The sequence below is a fragment of the Solanum verrucosum genome, unplaced genomic scaffold (assembly GCF_900185275.1).
Source record: "Solanum verrucosum unplaced genomic scaffold, falcon-dt-bn FXZP01000049.1, whole genome shotgun sequence".
Taxonomy (NCBI): Eukaryota; Viridiplantae; Streptophyta; class Magnoliopsida; order Solanales; family Solanaceae; genus Solanum; species Solanum verrucosum.
Window position 1 is genome coordinate 6591638 of NW_026020221.1, and position 14811 is coordinate 6606448.

At 31.4% G+C, this 14811-nt stretch overlaps 1 protein-coding gene, 1 non-coding gene and 1 pseudogene across 3 annotated transcripts; 1 reads left to right on the forward strand and 2 right to left on the reverse strand.

Moving 5' to 3' along the window:
* Positions 1-5012: 5012 nt before the first annotated feature.
* TRNAY-GUA (transfer RNA tyrosine (anticodon GUA)) lies at positions 5013-5096 on the reverse strand. The gene is given in 2 exon segments: positions 5013-5048; positions 5060-5096. It is a non-coding gene; the product is annotated as a tRNA-Tyr (tRNA).
* Positions 5097-7982: 2886 nt separating this feature from the next.
* On the forward strand, positions 7983-10018 carry LOC125831447 (uncharacterized; annotated as a pseudogene).
* A 3547-nt stretch (positions 10019-13565) lies between these two features.
* On the reverse strand, positions 13566-14811 carry LOC125831061 (EPIDERMAL PATTERNING FACTOR-like protein 1). Of its 2 annotated transcripts, none has more exons than XM_049510253.1 (3): positions 14464-14811; positions 14069-14161; positions 13566-13884 (listed from the first exon to the last, which is right to left on the reverse strand). In XM_049510253.1, exons 1-3 carry the CDS (start codon positions 14614-14616, stop codon positions 13702-13704), a joined length of 429 nt encoding a protein of 142 aa, XP_049366210.1. In that variant the 5' UTR covers positions 14617-14811; the 3' UTR covers positions 13566-13701. The 2 variants fall into 2 exon arrangements, 1 of the variants encoding a protein (XP_049366210.1); XR_007443179.1 differs by having other exon boundaries at positions 13830-13889; positions 14464-14672.

The window sequence follows — 14811 nt, forward strand, 5'->3', positions numbered from 1 at the left end:
TTATGCTCAGTTAAACTGTGTTATAATCGTTGCCACTTCCAAATTTTATTTACTATTAAAAGGAATTTAACCTTTCATTTAACCCCCTTCTTCACGAAAGTTAGTTAAGGTTTGTTTTTTCTCCTAGAAAGCAACACTCACTTCAATTTTCATCCACATATGATTGCTTCTTCCACAAAGGTTCTTTGTCTGGTAGACCAACTTAGATCACATTTTTTAAGTAAAAAATATTAATAATTAATAAAGTATTAATTTATTAAAAGAAAGCAAAGGGATTAGTTTAAAAGAGGAAGTGATGTCACCTTAAGAGAATTAATTATTTTTCTTAGTAAGGATGTCAGCTAAACAACTTATTTGCTTGCTGGATTGGGTTTTCACCCAATAATGTATCATGTATGCTAGGATTTTGTATGATTCTAGTGCCATGTATCTACGTTCATTCCTATGTATACGACGCGTTCAGATATATGTATTTTGGATGTATAAAATCAAAATTAAATTGACTTATTTCATATATATTGTATTGATCAAGTGGATTCACATGTGGAATACACGACTATCTCGAGATACATGACTATCTCACTCACCTATGGTATATCTCACTCGCCTCTCTCCCTATGTGTCTGTATTTCAGAAATGTATATATGATATTTTAGATAGTGGCGGAGTCAGAAATTTTGTTAAGGGTGACAATGGCGGATTTTATTAAGGGTCCAAAAATAATAGTGTGTGGCTGTCAAAATAAAATAAAAAAATATTGTGTTATTTTGGGTTCGAATCTGAAACTCCTTCATTCAAATGGACACCCATTGTCATTGTGTCAAAGGCATAGTTTTTGTCAAGGGTGTCCAACTTTAAATATATATCATTTAAGTGTAGAATTTGACATATATATACAACGTAATTTTCCGACGTTATAGCTATGCCCCTAATCCCAGATACATTTATCTATTGTATTCACATGTATGCATTAATTTTCTCGCTCACCTCATTCCTATCTCGCTCGCATTCATCCTCTCTCGCTCACCTCCTTCCTATCTAGCTCGTATTTCTCCTCTCTCGCTCACCTCTCTATGCATTTGTATTTCAGAGTGTATCTGATAGCAAAAAATACGCGTGTCTTTGTATATTTGAGTTAAAATCTGATATTAAACTATTAATTAGTGAACAATATGTAATTATTTCAAACTATAGAGAGAATTAATAAATATAATAGGAATATTTGTATAATTAGATAGTTTTTTTTTATAATTAATCCAATCCTCATTAACTTTGACAGAGAGCTACATTGATCAAGTAACATTGCTTCTTCATCTCAAATTCTATATATCATGGTTTTAAAAGATAATTATTTTAAAAAAAAATTTATGATTGTGATATCCCGACTAAGTTATTTGTCATTTTGAAAATTCAAAATTAAATTAATTAATCATGTCTTTCTTTCTCATTTTATCTTCAATAGTAGTTTTAAATTGTTTTTAAAGACTATAAATATCTCAATAGATTAAATATTTACTGAAGAGAGATTATATCTCAGGACATTAATGAAGAAAAAATAATCAAAAAATCTTTTTAATTACTAATATTTCTTTTAAAACATGTTAAAAAAAATTACGATAGATAATTTGAGATAGACAAATATAGAAAAGAGATAATCTTTAAATGTAGGTGACCTGCTTATTAAACAAGAAGGGTCTCCATTGCTAGATCTCTGGACCTAACCTAGCTAGCTATATGTTTATATTTATAAATATTGCAAGTTTTATGGGTAAAAAATAATTAATCCAACTCTGAGAAAAAGTAAATATAAACCATTTTTATATTATTAAATTATTTTTAAATCATGTCCTATTAAGATAGTACATAACTTATCTTGCTTTCAAAATTACAAATTTGATCACTTTTTTTTAATGGATGATTATCTGAAATATCTTTCAAGAAATACATGTTATTCTATATTAAAGAGTATATATTTTTATTTATTTAATTATATTATATGTCCCAACACATTTTTGTAAGGACCAAACATGTGACTTTTTTGCAGCAATCAACATTTAAGCTTGAAACTCCTATTATACGATTAGTGACAAATAAATATAATTTTGTCACTGAAAATTAAAGATTAATGCTTATCCTATTTAACATCATTATAATTTCTTAAGTAATAAATTTAGCGATGAATTTCATAGTTAATTTTTATTTGCTTTTTTTAGTTAGTGTTACCTTCAAGAGTTAGATAGGTAGGTAGGGAAAACAAAACAACATGAGGACAAATAATTCTTAAGTTCACAATATATATTAAAGACTAAAGAGAATATTAATAAATGGAAAACTGATTATCAGCATTAAACAAGTTAGATTTCTTTCTCTATATGTACTAATATAAATCTTTGTGATAATGATAGTTTTAGACACTAAACTAGAAAAATGTTAGGTAATATATATATAATGAACTATCAAAGTCTACATAATTATTTAATTTGTTTAAGGAAAGCAAATTAAATCACAATTAATTAATTTTGTAGCACATATAGGATGTACACGTACTAAGTTTGAAAATAAACAGATAATTACTTGTAATACACGTGAAACGTATATTCTTAGTAATAGTACAAAGTTTGATGCCTTTTGTATTGATATTATCAACTTAATTCAAAAATAGTCCAACAACTTTGGTTGAAACCAATAATTAATAAAATAAAGTGGGGTCAATATCTTTATATTTATATGCTATAGTAATTTCATTAATTGTAAGAATAAAATGTTTTTTTTTCCATGTATTTATAATGATGAATATAAGATTTCCTTCAAATTATATTTTTAATGATGTTATCTTGAAAAACATTCTTAGAAATGAAAACTCATTCTAGGAGTATTAATTGTAGTATTATACTTGAATCGTGTCTTATTTTAATAATTAATAAATGAGAAACTATATGATTAGACACACTTCAATAATACACTATTATTATTTATACTTTCAAAATATTACGTATATTACCATTAATTAAGAGTTTCATATCATATATTGAGGAAGATACACTTAGATACATGTATTTTGCTACCAGATACATTAAAATAGGGGGAGAGGCAAGCGAGATTCGTTATGCATCCTAGATACATACGAATAACACTAAATACACACTAGATATATACATGTATTTGTATGTATCTGGTGTGATTCACATGTATACATAGGAGAGTGGTGAGCAAGATGGAAGAGAGGTGAGGGAGGCAAGCAAAATTTGTTATGTATCTTAGATACATGCGAATCCACTTGTATACAATGTATTTTGAACAAATTACATCTAATTTTGATCTAATGTATCCCGAGATACATGTATCTGGATGTATCTAAACATATCTAATGCACTAAAATTTGGTAAGATACGTAATATCGCAAACTAGAGCGTATCTGAATAAGTAGCTTCTAAACTAATGGAATTTATGTAAGTTTTCGTATTAATAATGTTGGAATACTATCTTTAATTTGTTCATTTTTTTCGTTTCTTTACTCTTCCCTAACAGAGTTGGCCCAACAACTTCCAAAGAGTATAAAGGCACTACAACATCCTTCATCAAGGGTGTAAATGATATTTTTTTTGGAAATAATGTGTAAATATAATAGGTTGACATCACTTTAAAACATTACAAAGTAACTAAATACTAATTTCTACGAGAATTAAAACTTTAACCATCACAATCTTAGCGTAATTAAACTTACTGGCAAACAAATTGTGATAATAGTCTTACACTGCTTGTTTAAAATTGTTTATGGAGAAATTGCATTATATAACTTTAATTTATGTCCTTCGGGATGGCTCAGTTGGTTGGAGGGTGGTTATCCACACGGATGACCCAGGATCGATTCCCTCCTCAATGCCTTCTGAGTCGAGCCTGTCGCATAGGGCTTGCCTAGTGCGGTTTACATCTCCTGTGTGATTTGTAGACTATTACACAGTGGGGGTTTACCCAGTGCGCACAAAGTGCTCACCCGAAGGGCAAAGGTTATAGCGATAGCGGGTTATCCTGGAGTTTCAAAAAAAAAAAAATCTTTAATTTCTAGTTAGATATTGCAATTTGCAACCATTTAATTCCAAATATAGTATACTAGCTCCATAAAATCTCTTTCATTTTCATGATGCAATACAAGATCCAAGTTGGGGTCCAAAAACAGTGTGATTTATTTTCTATGTTAATATCTACTCTTCTCCAGATTTTAGTATTAGTTAGCAGTCAGTCACATATATAGTATTTTATTCTTAAAAATTTACTGACATGTTGTTTCATTTGCTCTGAATATCTTGTTTTTCTAGTATTATTTTTCTTTCAATCCTGCTTTGATTATACTTCTTTTTTTTAGCCGAGAGTCTATCGAAAACAAATTATCTACCTCACACTTAACTTGTGAGAGCTTTTTTGTTTTTAACATTCAAACTAAGAACACTTTAGAAGAATCAAATCAGTTTTAAGGCATTGTATATGAAACTTCATAGTGGCCCATATGTACCCAATTGTTCGATAAGGCCCAATAATAGCCCAATTTGCATATACATGGGTTTTCTTTGGGTCATTCGAACAAATGTCCCTATTTTGAGGTGGTCTTTAATTTTTTCCCGTCAAATTTGTGATCTTTATTAAAATTTGTTGTCCAAGGGATACTTAACTATGACGTAAATTCACTAGGCAGACATTTTTACAGAATCTTTGCTTTGGAGCATAAGTTCAGTGTCATTTAATTAGCAAGGTGAACTTTAACCCTTGATATTAAAAATATAAAATTGTAAGGCATAAGTTTAGTGGCACAAGTTATGCCGCGAGATATAAGTTCAAAGTTCGGTGACACAAGTTATGCCCTATGGTATAAGTTCAATGACACAAGTTGTCACTGGATATTAGTCAAGTTCATATTGAAGTCTCAGGTTCGAGTCATAAGAAAGGAATCATATTTCGTAGAGAGTGATTTACCGCAAATCCGAAATAGTCAAAAAAAAGAATTTTTAAAAATAGAATCCGACCTGCCGGATTCGAACCAGCGACCTAAGGATTTCAGCAACAACTACAGTCCTCCGCTCTACCAACTGAGCTAAGGTCGGTTTGACAAAAGTTTCAGTCATATTAAATATAAACTAAATGGAACTCATAGGTTATAGACAAAACATATGTTATATTTGTTTGTTACTTAATCTCTCTCTATATATATGTAGATTTGTAAATCTAGTCTAGGCAATAGAAAAGTGAGGTAGCACTTATCATAGGCTAGAAATTATTTTATCCTTTTTTTTCTGTAAAATATTTGTTGAAAAATTCATTTTATAACCCACATATTTTATTTTCATGACCTATTTCTTAATAATCTCAATAACATAACTCACATATCTTTCATTTTCATAACCTTCAAATGTTAAATTTGTAAAATTATAATAATTTATTGTGTTTCCTCTATGTATACCTATATTATAAATAGAAGATAGTAAAGCAAAGACAACACTCATTATTGATCACATTGTTATAGTTTGTTGGTAGAATTCGTTTGAGATGGATATAACTTCATACTAATTATAGAGCATTTGAATAATATTGATGTGGAAGCTATGACCTAGATCGATTATTGATATTTTACTTTTCTATTGCACCTAACTTTCCTTTTATCTTATATAATAAAAATTAGGGAAAATACATTTAAAAAAAACCTGAACTTGACACGAAAACTTACTTTAGTACTTAAACTATACGAGTGTTTATATACCTCCTTAACATATTTGATGTGAATTATTCTCAATCCTCCGAACACTAGCTCAGTTAAAGGCTGGGCATTGTTACACACGCGCGTTTTCATTGGTCCACGTCGCTAAGGGTTTAAAAAATATCTTACCCGTTTTATATAATCCACCCGTTCCCAAAATACAACCTGACCATTTCTAAACAAATATCCCTAAATCTCTAAGCCCGATTCTCATTCTCTCAAATCTACAAGACCTAATCTGAAGATTTTTCTTTCGTTAGCATGAAGGATTTGCTGAGTTTAGGATTTTCGTGAAGAAACAAAGTTATCGGGTTAGTAATCTTCGTTTAGATGATTGTAGCATTTGATCGAGTTTAGGGTTTTCCTAAAGCTTAGTGTTATTTTATCTTTTCAGTTTGACGATGGATGTGTACGTTACCTTAAGGTTTCACCATGGTGGAAAACTACAACAAAAACCTCGTAGAAGGAGGTATTGTCACGGATTGTTTTGATGTAGATATTGATAAATTGTCCTATTTTGAATTTGTTGATATAGTTAAAAAAAATCGGCTATAACTGTTTTGCTTGTGTTGTTTATATTAAACCACCTAAATGTCGACATGTTGTTGAAGTTAAAAGTGATAGGGATATTATGGGTATTGTACCTCAGTTAAAATTTGAGATATTATTGAACTTTATGTGACTCATTTAGTTGAAGAAGTTGTTGTCCGCCCCCCCCCCCCCCCCCGTGTTATTTATATTAAACCACCTAAATGTCGACATGTTGTTGAAGTTAAAAGTGATAGGGATATTATGGGTTATTGTACCTCAGTTAAAATTGGAGATATTATTGAATTTTATGTGACTCATTTAGTTGAAGAAGTTGTTGCCCCCCCCCCCCCCGAAATTGAATATCTAATGCTACTTTTGATAAGGAATTTAGTCAAAATTTTGAGGATAGTGAAGGTTTAGGGTTTGAAGAGGCTGCACAACCTGAAGAACCTATTGTGGGTGAAGATTTGGGTGAAGTGTTGGGTAGGACCTCTGCTAGTGCTGGAGAGGACTTGGGTAGGGCTTCTGTTAGTGTTAGAGAAGATTTGGGTGGTACTTCTTCTGTTGCTGTTGCATTTGATATTTCAGAAGTTGGGTCTGATTGGGAAAGTGAAACCGAAGGAAGTGATGATTCAGACAATGCAGATTTGTCTGATGAATGAGAAGATGAGTATGGTAGTGATGTTCATAAGGAGGTTATAAATCTTAGGAAAGAGAAAAGGGCTGCTAAAATAAAAAAGAAAAGGGCCCTAGATCTGAAGGAGTTGATTTAGGAAAAAAAGAGTTGATTTGGGATATGATGAATATTTATCCAAGAAACAAACTACTTTTGAGGGTAAGATAGCTGGAGATGAGCCCTACTTTGATTCAGATGAAGCTGTTAGTTTTGAAATAGATACTGATGAAGATGTTAATGAGGAAGATGAGGTTGAACAACCTATAAGAAGATGAAGAAAAGCAAGAAGAGAAAAATGAAATAAAAAGAAAATTGTCTTTAATCCTACCTGTCAGTTAATAGTTTGGGAGACTGATTTTGCTTTTGAAAGTGTTAAGCAGTTTAGAGAAGCTATTACTAGACATGCAGTTCAAGAACATGTTGAATTAGATAAATATGTTAATGATGCAACTAGGGTGAGGGTAAAGTGTACAACTGGTTGTCCATGGTTGTTGTTTGGAAGTATTGATTCAAGAACAAAAGATTTTGTGGTGAAAAATTATAATCCAGTACATAAATGCAATGGCACAACTAAAAATAAATTGGTGAATTCAAAGTACTTATCAGAAAGGTACAAGGACATAATTATTTCTGAGCCTAGCATTAGAGTTTTTCAGTTTCAAATTTTAGTGAAGAAAGAGTTGAATGTGTACGTGGGGAGGATTGTAGCAAGGAAAGCTAGAAACATTGTGTTGAACAAATTATGGGTGATTATGTGGAGGAGTTTAAAAGAATTTTAGATTATAGAGATGAGCTCTTAAGGACTAATCCAGGCAGCACATGTGTGGCGAGACTTAGTGAAGAAACTTTTGAAGGTGGCAGAAAAATGTTTCAATCATTTTACATATGCTTTGATGCTTTAAAGAAGGCATTCACAGCTGGAGCTAGAAGATGTATAGAATTTGATGGTTGCTTTTTGAAAGGTGTTTCTAGAGGTCAATTACTTGTGACTGTTTGTAAGGATGGGAACAACCAAATGCTACTACTAACATGGGCAGTTGTTGAGGTTGAAAACACATTCACTTGAAAATGGTTTATCAAGCTTGTAAGACATGATATTGAGCTAGGAGATAGAACAAAATTGACAACCATTACTTATATACAGAAGGTATTTTTATTTTCTTTTTCATTTATTCATTTATTTATTAAGTTAGATCTCATGTTATTCTAAATATTGTTAAAGGGCCTTGACAAAGCTATTCAAGATCTTCTGCCAAATGCAGAACAAAGAATGTGTGCAAGACATGTTCTAGCCAACTGGTCTAAGAATTGGAAAGACATTGAAATAAAAAACTGTTTTTGGAGATGTGCCAAATCTACATATGAACAATAATTGACAAGAAATTTGGATCATATGGAGAAGTTAGGAACTGGAATATGTGATGACTTATTGTGGTAAAATATAGAGAGGTGGTCTAAATTATACTTTAAGTTTTTTAGTTGTTGTGATAGTGTTGACAATAACATGGCTAAAAGCTTTAATTCATGAATTTTGGGGACAAGACACAAAACTATCATCACAATGCTTGAAGAAATAAGGATCAAAGTGATAAGAAGAATAAGACAATTGAGGGAGTTCTGTGATACTTGGATAACAGACATATCTCCAATGTCCCTAAAGGTATTGACAGAGAACACAACAAAGTCAATGAAGTGTAACCTTGAATGGAATGGTGAATATGATTTTGAGGTTAAAGACAGCTGGGGTAACATATTTGTTGTGAATCTAGGCAATCAAACATGTACTTGTAGATCTTGGAGTTATACCATGTTGCCATGTTATAGTTGCATTTCATTTTAGAAAATTGGAGCCCATTAACTATGTTGCACATTGGTATAGCAAGGAGACTTATCTCAAGGTCTATAGTCACTACATTCAACCAGTTACTAACATAGAAATGTGGCCACAGTCGACCAACCCTTCTGTTATGCCACCTGTTATAAAAACACTACCAGAAAGGCCTAGAAAGTGTAGGAGAAAGGTGCGGAATGAAAACAAAACAGGAAAATTATCCAAGAGAGGTGTTGAGATGACATGCAATCTTTGTCATGCAAAGGGTCATAATAAGAGGGGTTGTCATTTAAATAATCAAGCTAATGCAGGCAGAGGAAGAGAAAGAAAGACTAGTTCAATAAGGTAAATTGTTGGTTCTTCTACCGCACCAACTGAATCACAATCAAGCACAAAGAGATGAAGAGGTTCTACAAAACAGGTAATGTTTATAGTAATTCATTTAGTTGTTAATTTACATCTTAATTTCTAGTCTATCTCTTTCGGTGCTAGGCTTAATCAGTCTAATATTTTTGTTGATCAACTTATGTTTTAGGCTAGTGCTACTGGAAGAGGAAGAGGAACTACAACTGGTAATGGAATAGGGATTGATGTTGTTGTTGATGGTTCTGGTGCCACTGGAAGGGGAAGATGAACTGGAACTGGTTTAGCTGGAAGGGGAAGAGGAATTGGAACTGGTGTAGCTGGAAGGGGAAGAGAAACTGGTGTAGTTGCTACTGCTACTAATGCTCCTGGTGCTACTAGAGGAGGGAAGAGACCAAGAATGGTTGGAATGGGGATACTACATACACAGAGTTGTTTTACAATCCACAATGTAAGTTGTCTTAATTATTTACACACTTTTCAATTTTAACTTATGAAGCATCTAAGACAACATATTTTTTGTGAATCTAGCCCGAAATGCTTATGAACTCTTCAATATTGACTGAAAATCTAGGGGATCATAAACCAAGATCAGACTTAAAATGGAAAGGAAAGGCTGTTGTAACTCAACAAGGTCTTCAAGAAATGAGAGAAAACAAAAGAATGAGAACAAGGTACAATGCTGCTGAAGTTTGATATGAAGACTGTTTTAGTTTGATATTTTAGCTGTTTTTGAAATAATTATGCAGTTGTGATTGCTTTAGTTTGATATTTTAGCTGTTTTTGGAACAATTATGCAGCTGTGACTACTTTAGTTTGATATTTTAGCTGTTTTTGGAACAATTACGCAGCTCTAACTGCATTAGTTTGATCTATGTTTGTTTTTGAAACAATTATGCAGCTGTGACTACTTTAGTTTGATATTTTAGTTGTTTTTGGAACAATTACGCAGCTCTAACTGCATTAGTTTGATCTATGTTTGTTTTTGAAACAATTATGCAGTTGTGACTGCATTAGTTTGATATTTTAGCTGTCTCTTTTTGAAACAATTATGCAGCCAATTTTGCATATGTGTACAATTATGCAATTGTGACTGCAATTTAGTGCATGCAGTTGTAAATAAAACACAAACGAAATACACAAACCAACAAATTACATTAAGAGAATAAGAAGAACACACAGTTCTTTATAAAAGAGTTTTGCACCTAATTGATTACAACATAAATAGTGCTACACGACACAAACATTGATCTCACTACATCAAGAGCTTAAGGTAACGTCATTGAACCTTTCTTCATATATATCACCTAGAACCAATAGCTTATAGCTATAACCACAACACAACGACAAGCTACAACAAAAAATAGCACATTCTGCCATGTTCTTCTCCATTTATTTTGCATTACTTTCATCTTCTCAACCTTTTCTTGCAACATTTTCAATTTCATACCTAGACAATCATCATCTTGTTTGAAATCTCCCGGCTTGTCAACTTCTTCAGTAACCTCAACCAATTCAGATGCAGTGGTTGAGGTTTAAGATGATTCTACTATATTCTCAAGCTCACCCAATTTCTGTATTAGTTTATGAATCACAAATTTTGACCTCGGATCAATATTTTCTTAATCCTTCCAACACCAAAAGTTGCAAGATCTAGGACCCTTAAATAATGAAAAAAGATGAAGGAATTAGTGGTTAATCAAATTCTTAATCGGCTAAAAAAAATTAAACAAAAATGATCTTTACCCCATAATAAGAACATGACCAATATCTTCTTCCGGAGTTATTTGAAGTCCAAGATGTTTTCAAACGCACCACAAGTCCATGATTACAATAAACTTTTTTCTTCGTAGTATAATCATCTTCTTCCATACAAAGATTTGTCAAATTAATTGATCGCATTGTGTGCTACAATTTTGTGCAAGAAGTAACGAGAATCTAAAAAAACAGATAATAAGAAAAAGGGAGGAAAGAAAAATCAAATTAATAGATGAAGAAGAATAGGTTTGAATTTTACATTTTGAAGAACAATTATTCCTTCAAAGATTCAACTTTTAGGTTTGAAGAGCTAAGATTTGAGAAAAATCAAGAAAAATAATAATGAATTAGGTCACCATTTATTGGTGATTGGGTTGGTGGGGGAGAAGAGGAAATTAGGGTTCTTTAAAAGTGAAGATGGATCTTCAAATACGTAATGGGTCGGATATTACCGTTGGAGGGTCAAAATTTATTTTTAAAAAATGTTAAAAGATGAATTACGAGTCGTTCCAAGTTGTATCAACACGCACAAGGCTGGTGTTCGGAGGGTTGAAAATAATTCACATCAAATATGTTAAGGGGGTATATAAACACCCGTGTAGTTTAAGTACTAAAGTAAATTTTCGTTCCAAGTTCAGAGGGGTTTTTATGTATTTTCCCTAAAAATTAACCTCATTTCATTTAGTCTTTTGTTTGGTTGGTGGTAGTAAGGGAAAGGGGGTATTAAAATTTTTGCAAGTTAAATCTCAACCCAGACTGCACTCACTCTTCATTATCATCCCTAATCTCAATTCATTTTTTCCAATGTTATTCCTCCATCTTATATTGTTCATGTTTTAGACGTTCAGTTTGAAGATGTTGAAGTCCTACATAATTTGTGGCATGGGAACATAGATTTTTTATATGATTTTCGACAATCTTCTCTTAATAAGCTAGTTTTGGATTAAGTTAATTTCAAAATTCATTTCTTTCATCATGAATTTCATGTTGATATTGTTCACACTCCAAATGTCTAGTCCTAATCACCATGAGGTGAGTATGGAAGACTCCCATATATATTAGATAAAAAAAAAGAACATCTTGAACAATCTTTCGCTCAACAATTGAGTTAAACTCTTTATGCATGAAGAACCAATCAAAATGGCTACTACCAGGGGTGGAGCCACCTTGTGGTCAAGGGATTCATTCGAACAATATTCCTCAGCGGAAAAAATTATATTAGTTATACATGATAAAAATATTTTTTAATGTCCATATAATAAATGTTGAACCTTATTTATCTAGTTCATGTGTCTACTTCTTCCGATTTTTGAATACTCTTAATAAAAATTCTAATTCCGTCACTGACTAGCTAGTATGATCTTATGGACACAGGTGAAAGACTGAAATCTGATGAGACATTACAACAACTATACTTTTTTGCTTGTCCTCTTCTCTTCTGCCTCTATTATACTCAACTTTTTTATTTTTCCTCTGATACACTACCATAAAATCTTTTGCTTACTTACATTATACTGACTATTTTAACCTCACATTTGTCTTTTTCATGAGGGTATTCTTGGTAATTAACACATGCATGGGGTCTGTTTTTACAAGATTTGAAAAAGAAGGTCAGGAAAATCCCAAGAGGATAAGAAAAAGACTGTCCAACAAAGGAAAAAAAATCATCGAAAAAATATCAGAAATCATATTTGTGGTTGCCATGCATGACAGTTGGAATTATTGTGCTCATAATGTGCCTGTCACTGAAACAAATTCAAAGAAAATAAGAAAAAAGATTTCTTATTATATTCGACAAAACGTATCCAGTGTAATTTCACAATTAAAAAGAGTAGTACGTATGCGGTTTCATTTTTATCTTGTGAAGGTACAAATTCTCGATTGAAGTATAACATATCAAAATAGTTGTCAATATATTAACATTGTCTAAATTGGTTTAGAGTCTCAACTTTAGTTGATTAATAATAGTATAACAAGTATCTGTGTCGTTTTCAATTTTGTCTATCTTACTTTTCTTTTTAATTTGTTTATACAAGAATGTAATTTTACCTTTTTAACAACTCTTTAATTCTACATTTCTACACGACATGTTTAAAGTCCCAAAATTAAAAGACATTTTACTATATTCTGCATATTTTAAAATTCAGAACTTTTATTTATTTTGTTAAATTACATGTCAAAGTTAAACCAAACAAACAAATTAAAAGAGATGGAGTAATTCTTCATGTTTACCCTAATAGTATTACAATTGACAAATAATAGCACTTTTGGTCAAACCTTATTCGGAAAAGGGTCAAATTACTCCTGAACTATACGAAATAGACCATTTTGTTAAATCATTCATTGGTTTCATAAACTAAACAAGTATTGTTGGACATCTTAATTAGTTTAGTAAACAACTATTGTTAAAACGAGAGAGTATTCAATGAATTAAAGTTGATTATATGAAAATACTTTAACAAGATCCAAAAATCCAAAACCTACCGCACTGCATTTATATCAACACCATACCAATCGATCAGTATTTAATTATCAATATGTACAACCATAGTAAATACTACTTATAACAACCTCATTTAATGTCTTGACTTGACTTGACTTGACTATCTCTAATTTTTACAAATCATTAAAATAAAAAATTACATATTCCACATGTTAATTTTAACTCTTTAGTCCTAAATTGAGAATCTCAAAGAACTTTTTCAAGCGTCGATTTGCTCTCTCTATTAACAAAAAAAAGGGCATTTCTATCGTCGTTTCATTGACTCATTTTTAATAAAATTAGATAATTTTGAGCTAGGGATTGTAGAAGTGACCCCCACATCTGCATTTCCATCCAAGTGGCTTGTAATTCGAGTACCTGCTACCTCCCGCACGTGAAAGTGACGATTCTACCGTGCTGTGGTCCATGGACCTAGCTTGGGTTCGAGCCACATTGCCACTTGGTTCGACACCATTATTACTCGGTAGGCTCGGTACCTGCACTAGTGGCAATTGCATCATTCAACATGACTTATTCCAAAATTTAATGTTAATTATATATATGTAAATCTAAATAAACATTTAATTTGGAACTTAAAAATAAAACTTTAATTAGAACGACAAATCATGATACAAAATCAAATTGTGATAATAATTGAAAAATTTTGCGTACGCTACTGACCTGAATTGCCCTGCATGGATGGCATTGGTTACACTTGTTGTAACAACTCGGTGGCATCGAACCCAATCTTGATTTCTCTTCAACTAAAACATCCTATAAAACTCAAAACCAAAAAAATAAAAACTCAATCAACTATTTTCAACTCGAACCATATATATATGTACAATATTTTTTTAAATATAATATATAATAAATAACATTATATTTTTGAACTAGCTAATTCATGATAAGACTATTAACTTCCTTATAAAATGTTTATGGTTAAAAATCACCGACATATATTCAAAATTCAAATTCTTGGTCATGTACCACATGGACTACTACAAGTACTAGTAGTACTATATATACCAAAAAAAGAAGAAGATTATAATAGAAGAAATTTAAGAGATAATTACCTTTGTAGAGTCTAGGGTTTCATGTTTATAATTAGGGTTTAAGGAATGTGAATTAGGAGAGAGTAGTACTAGAAGAATGAGAAATGCAATAACAATTTCTTTGATAGAGAAAATTAATGAGGAAAAAAGTGAAGTTATACTCATAGCTTCCATTGTAGCATTTTTCTTAAATTATATATAACTTCACATAAAGAAGAAAGAAAAAAAAAAGATGAAAAACCCTAATTGCCTCTAGAAGTAGAGAAGAAAAAGAATTTGAGTAGGGAGATGGAGAAATGAAGAATTAAATATGTTGAAAGTTTTTAGCTTTAAAGAGAAGGGAAATTAAGAGGTGTAGAGTGAGGTTTT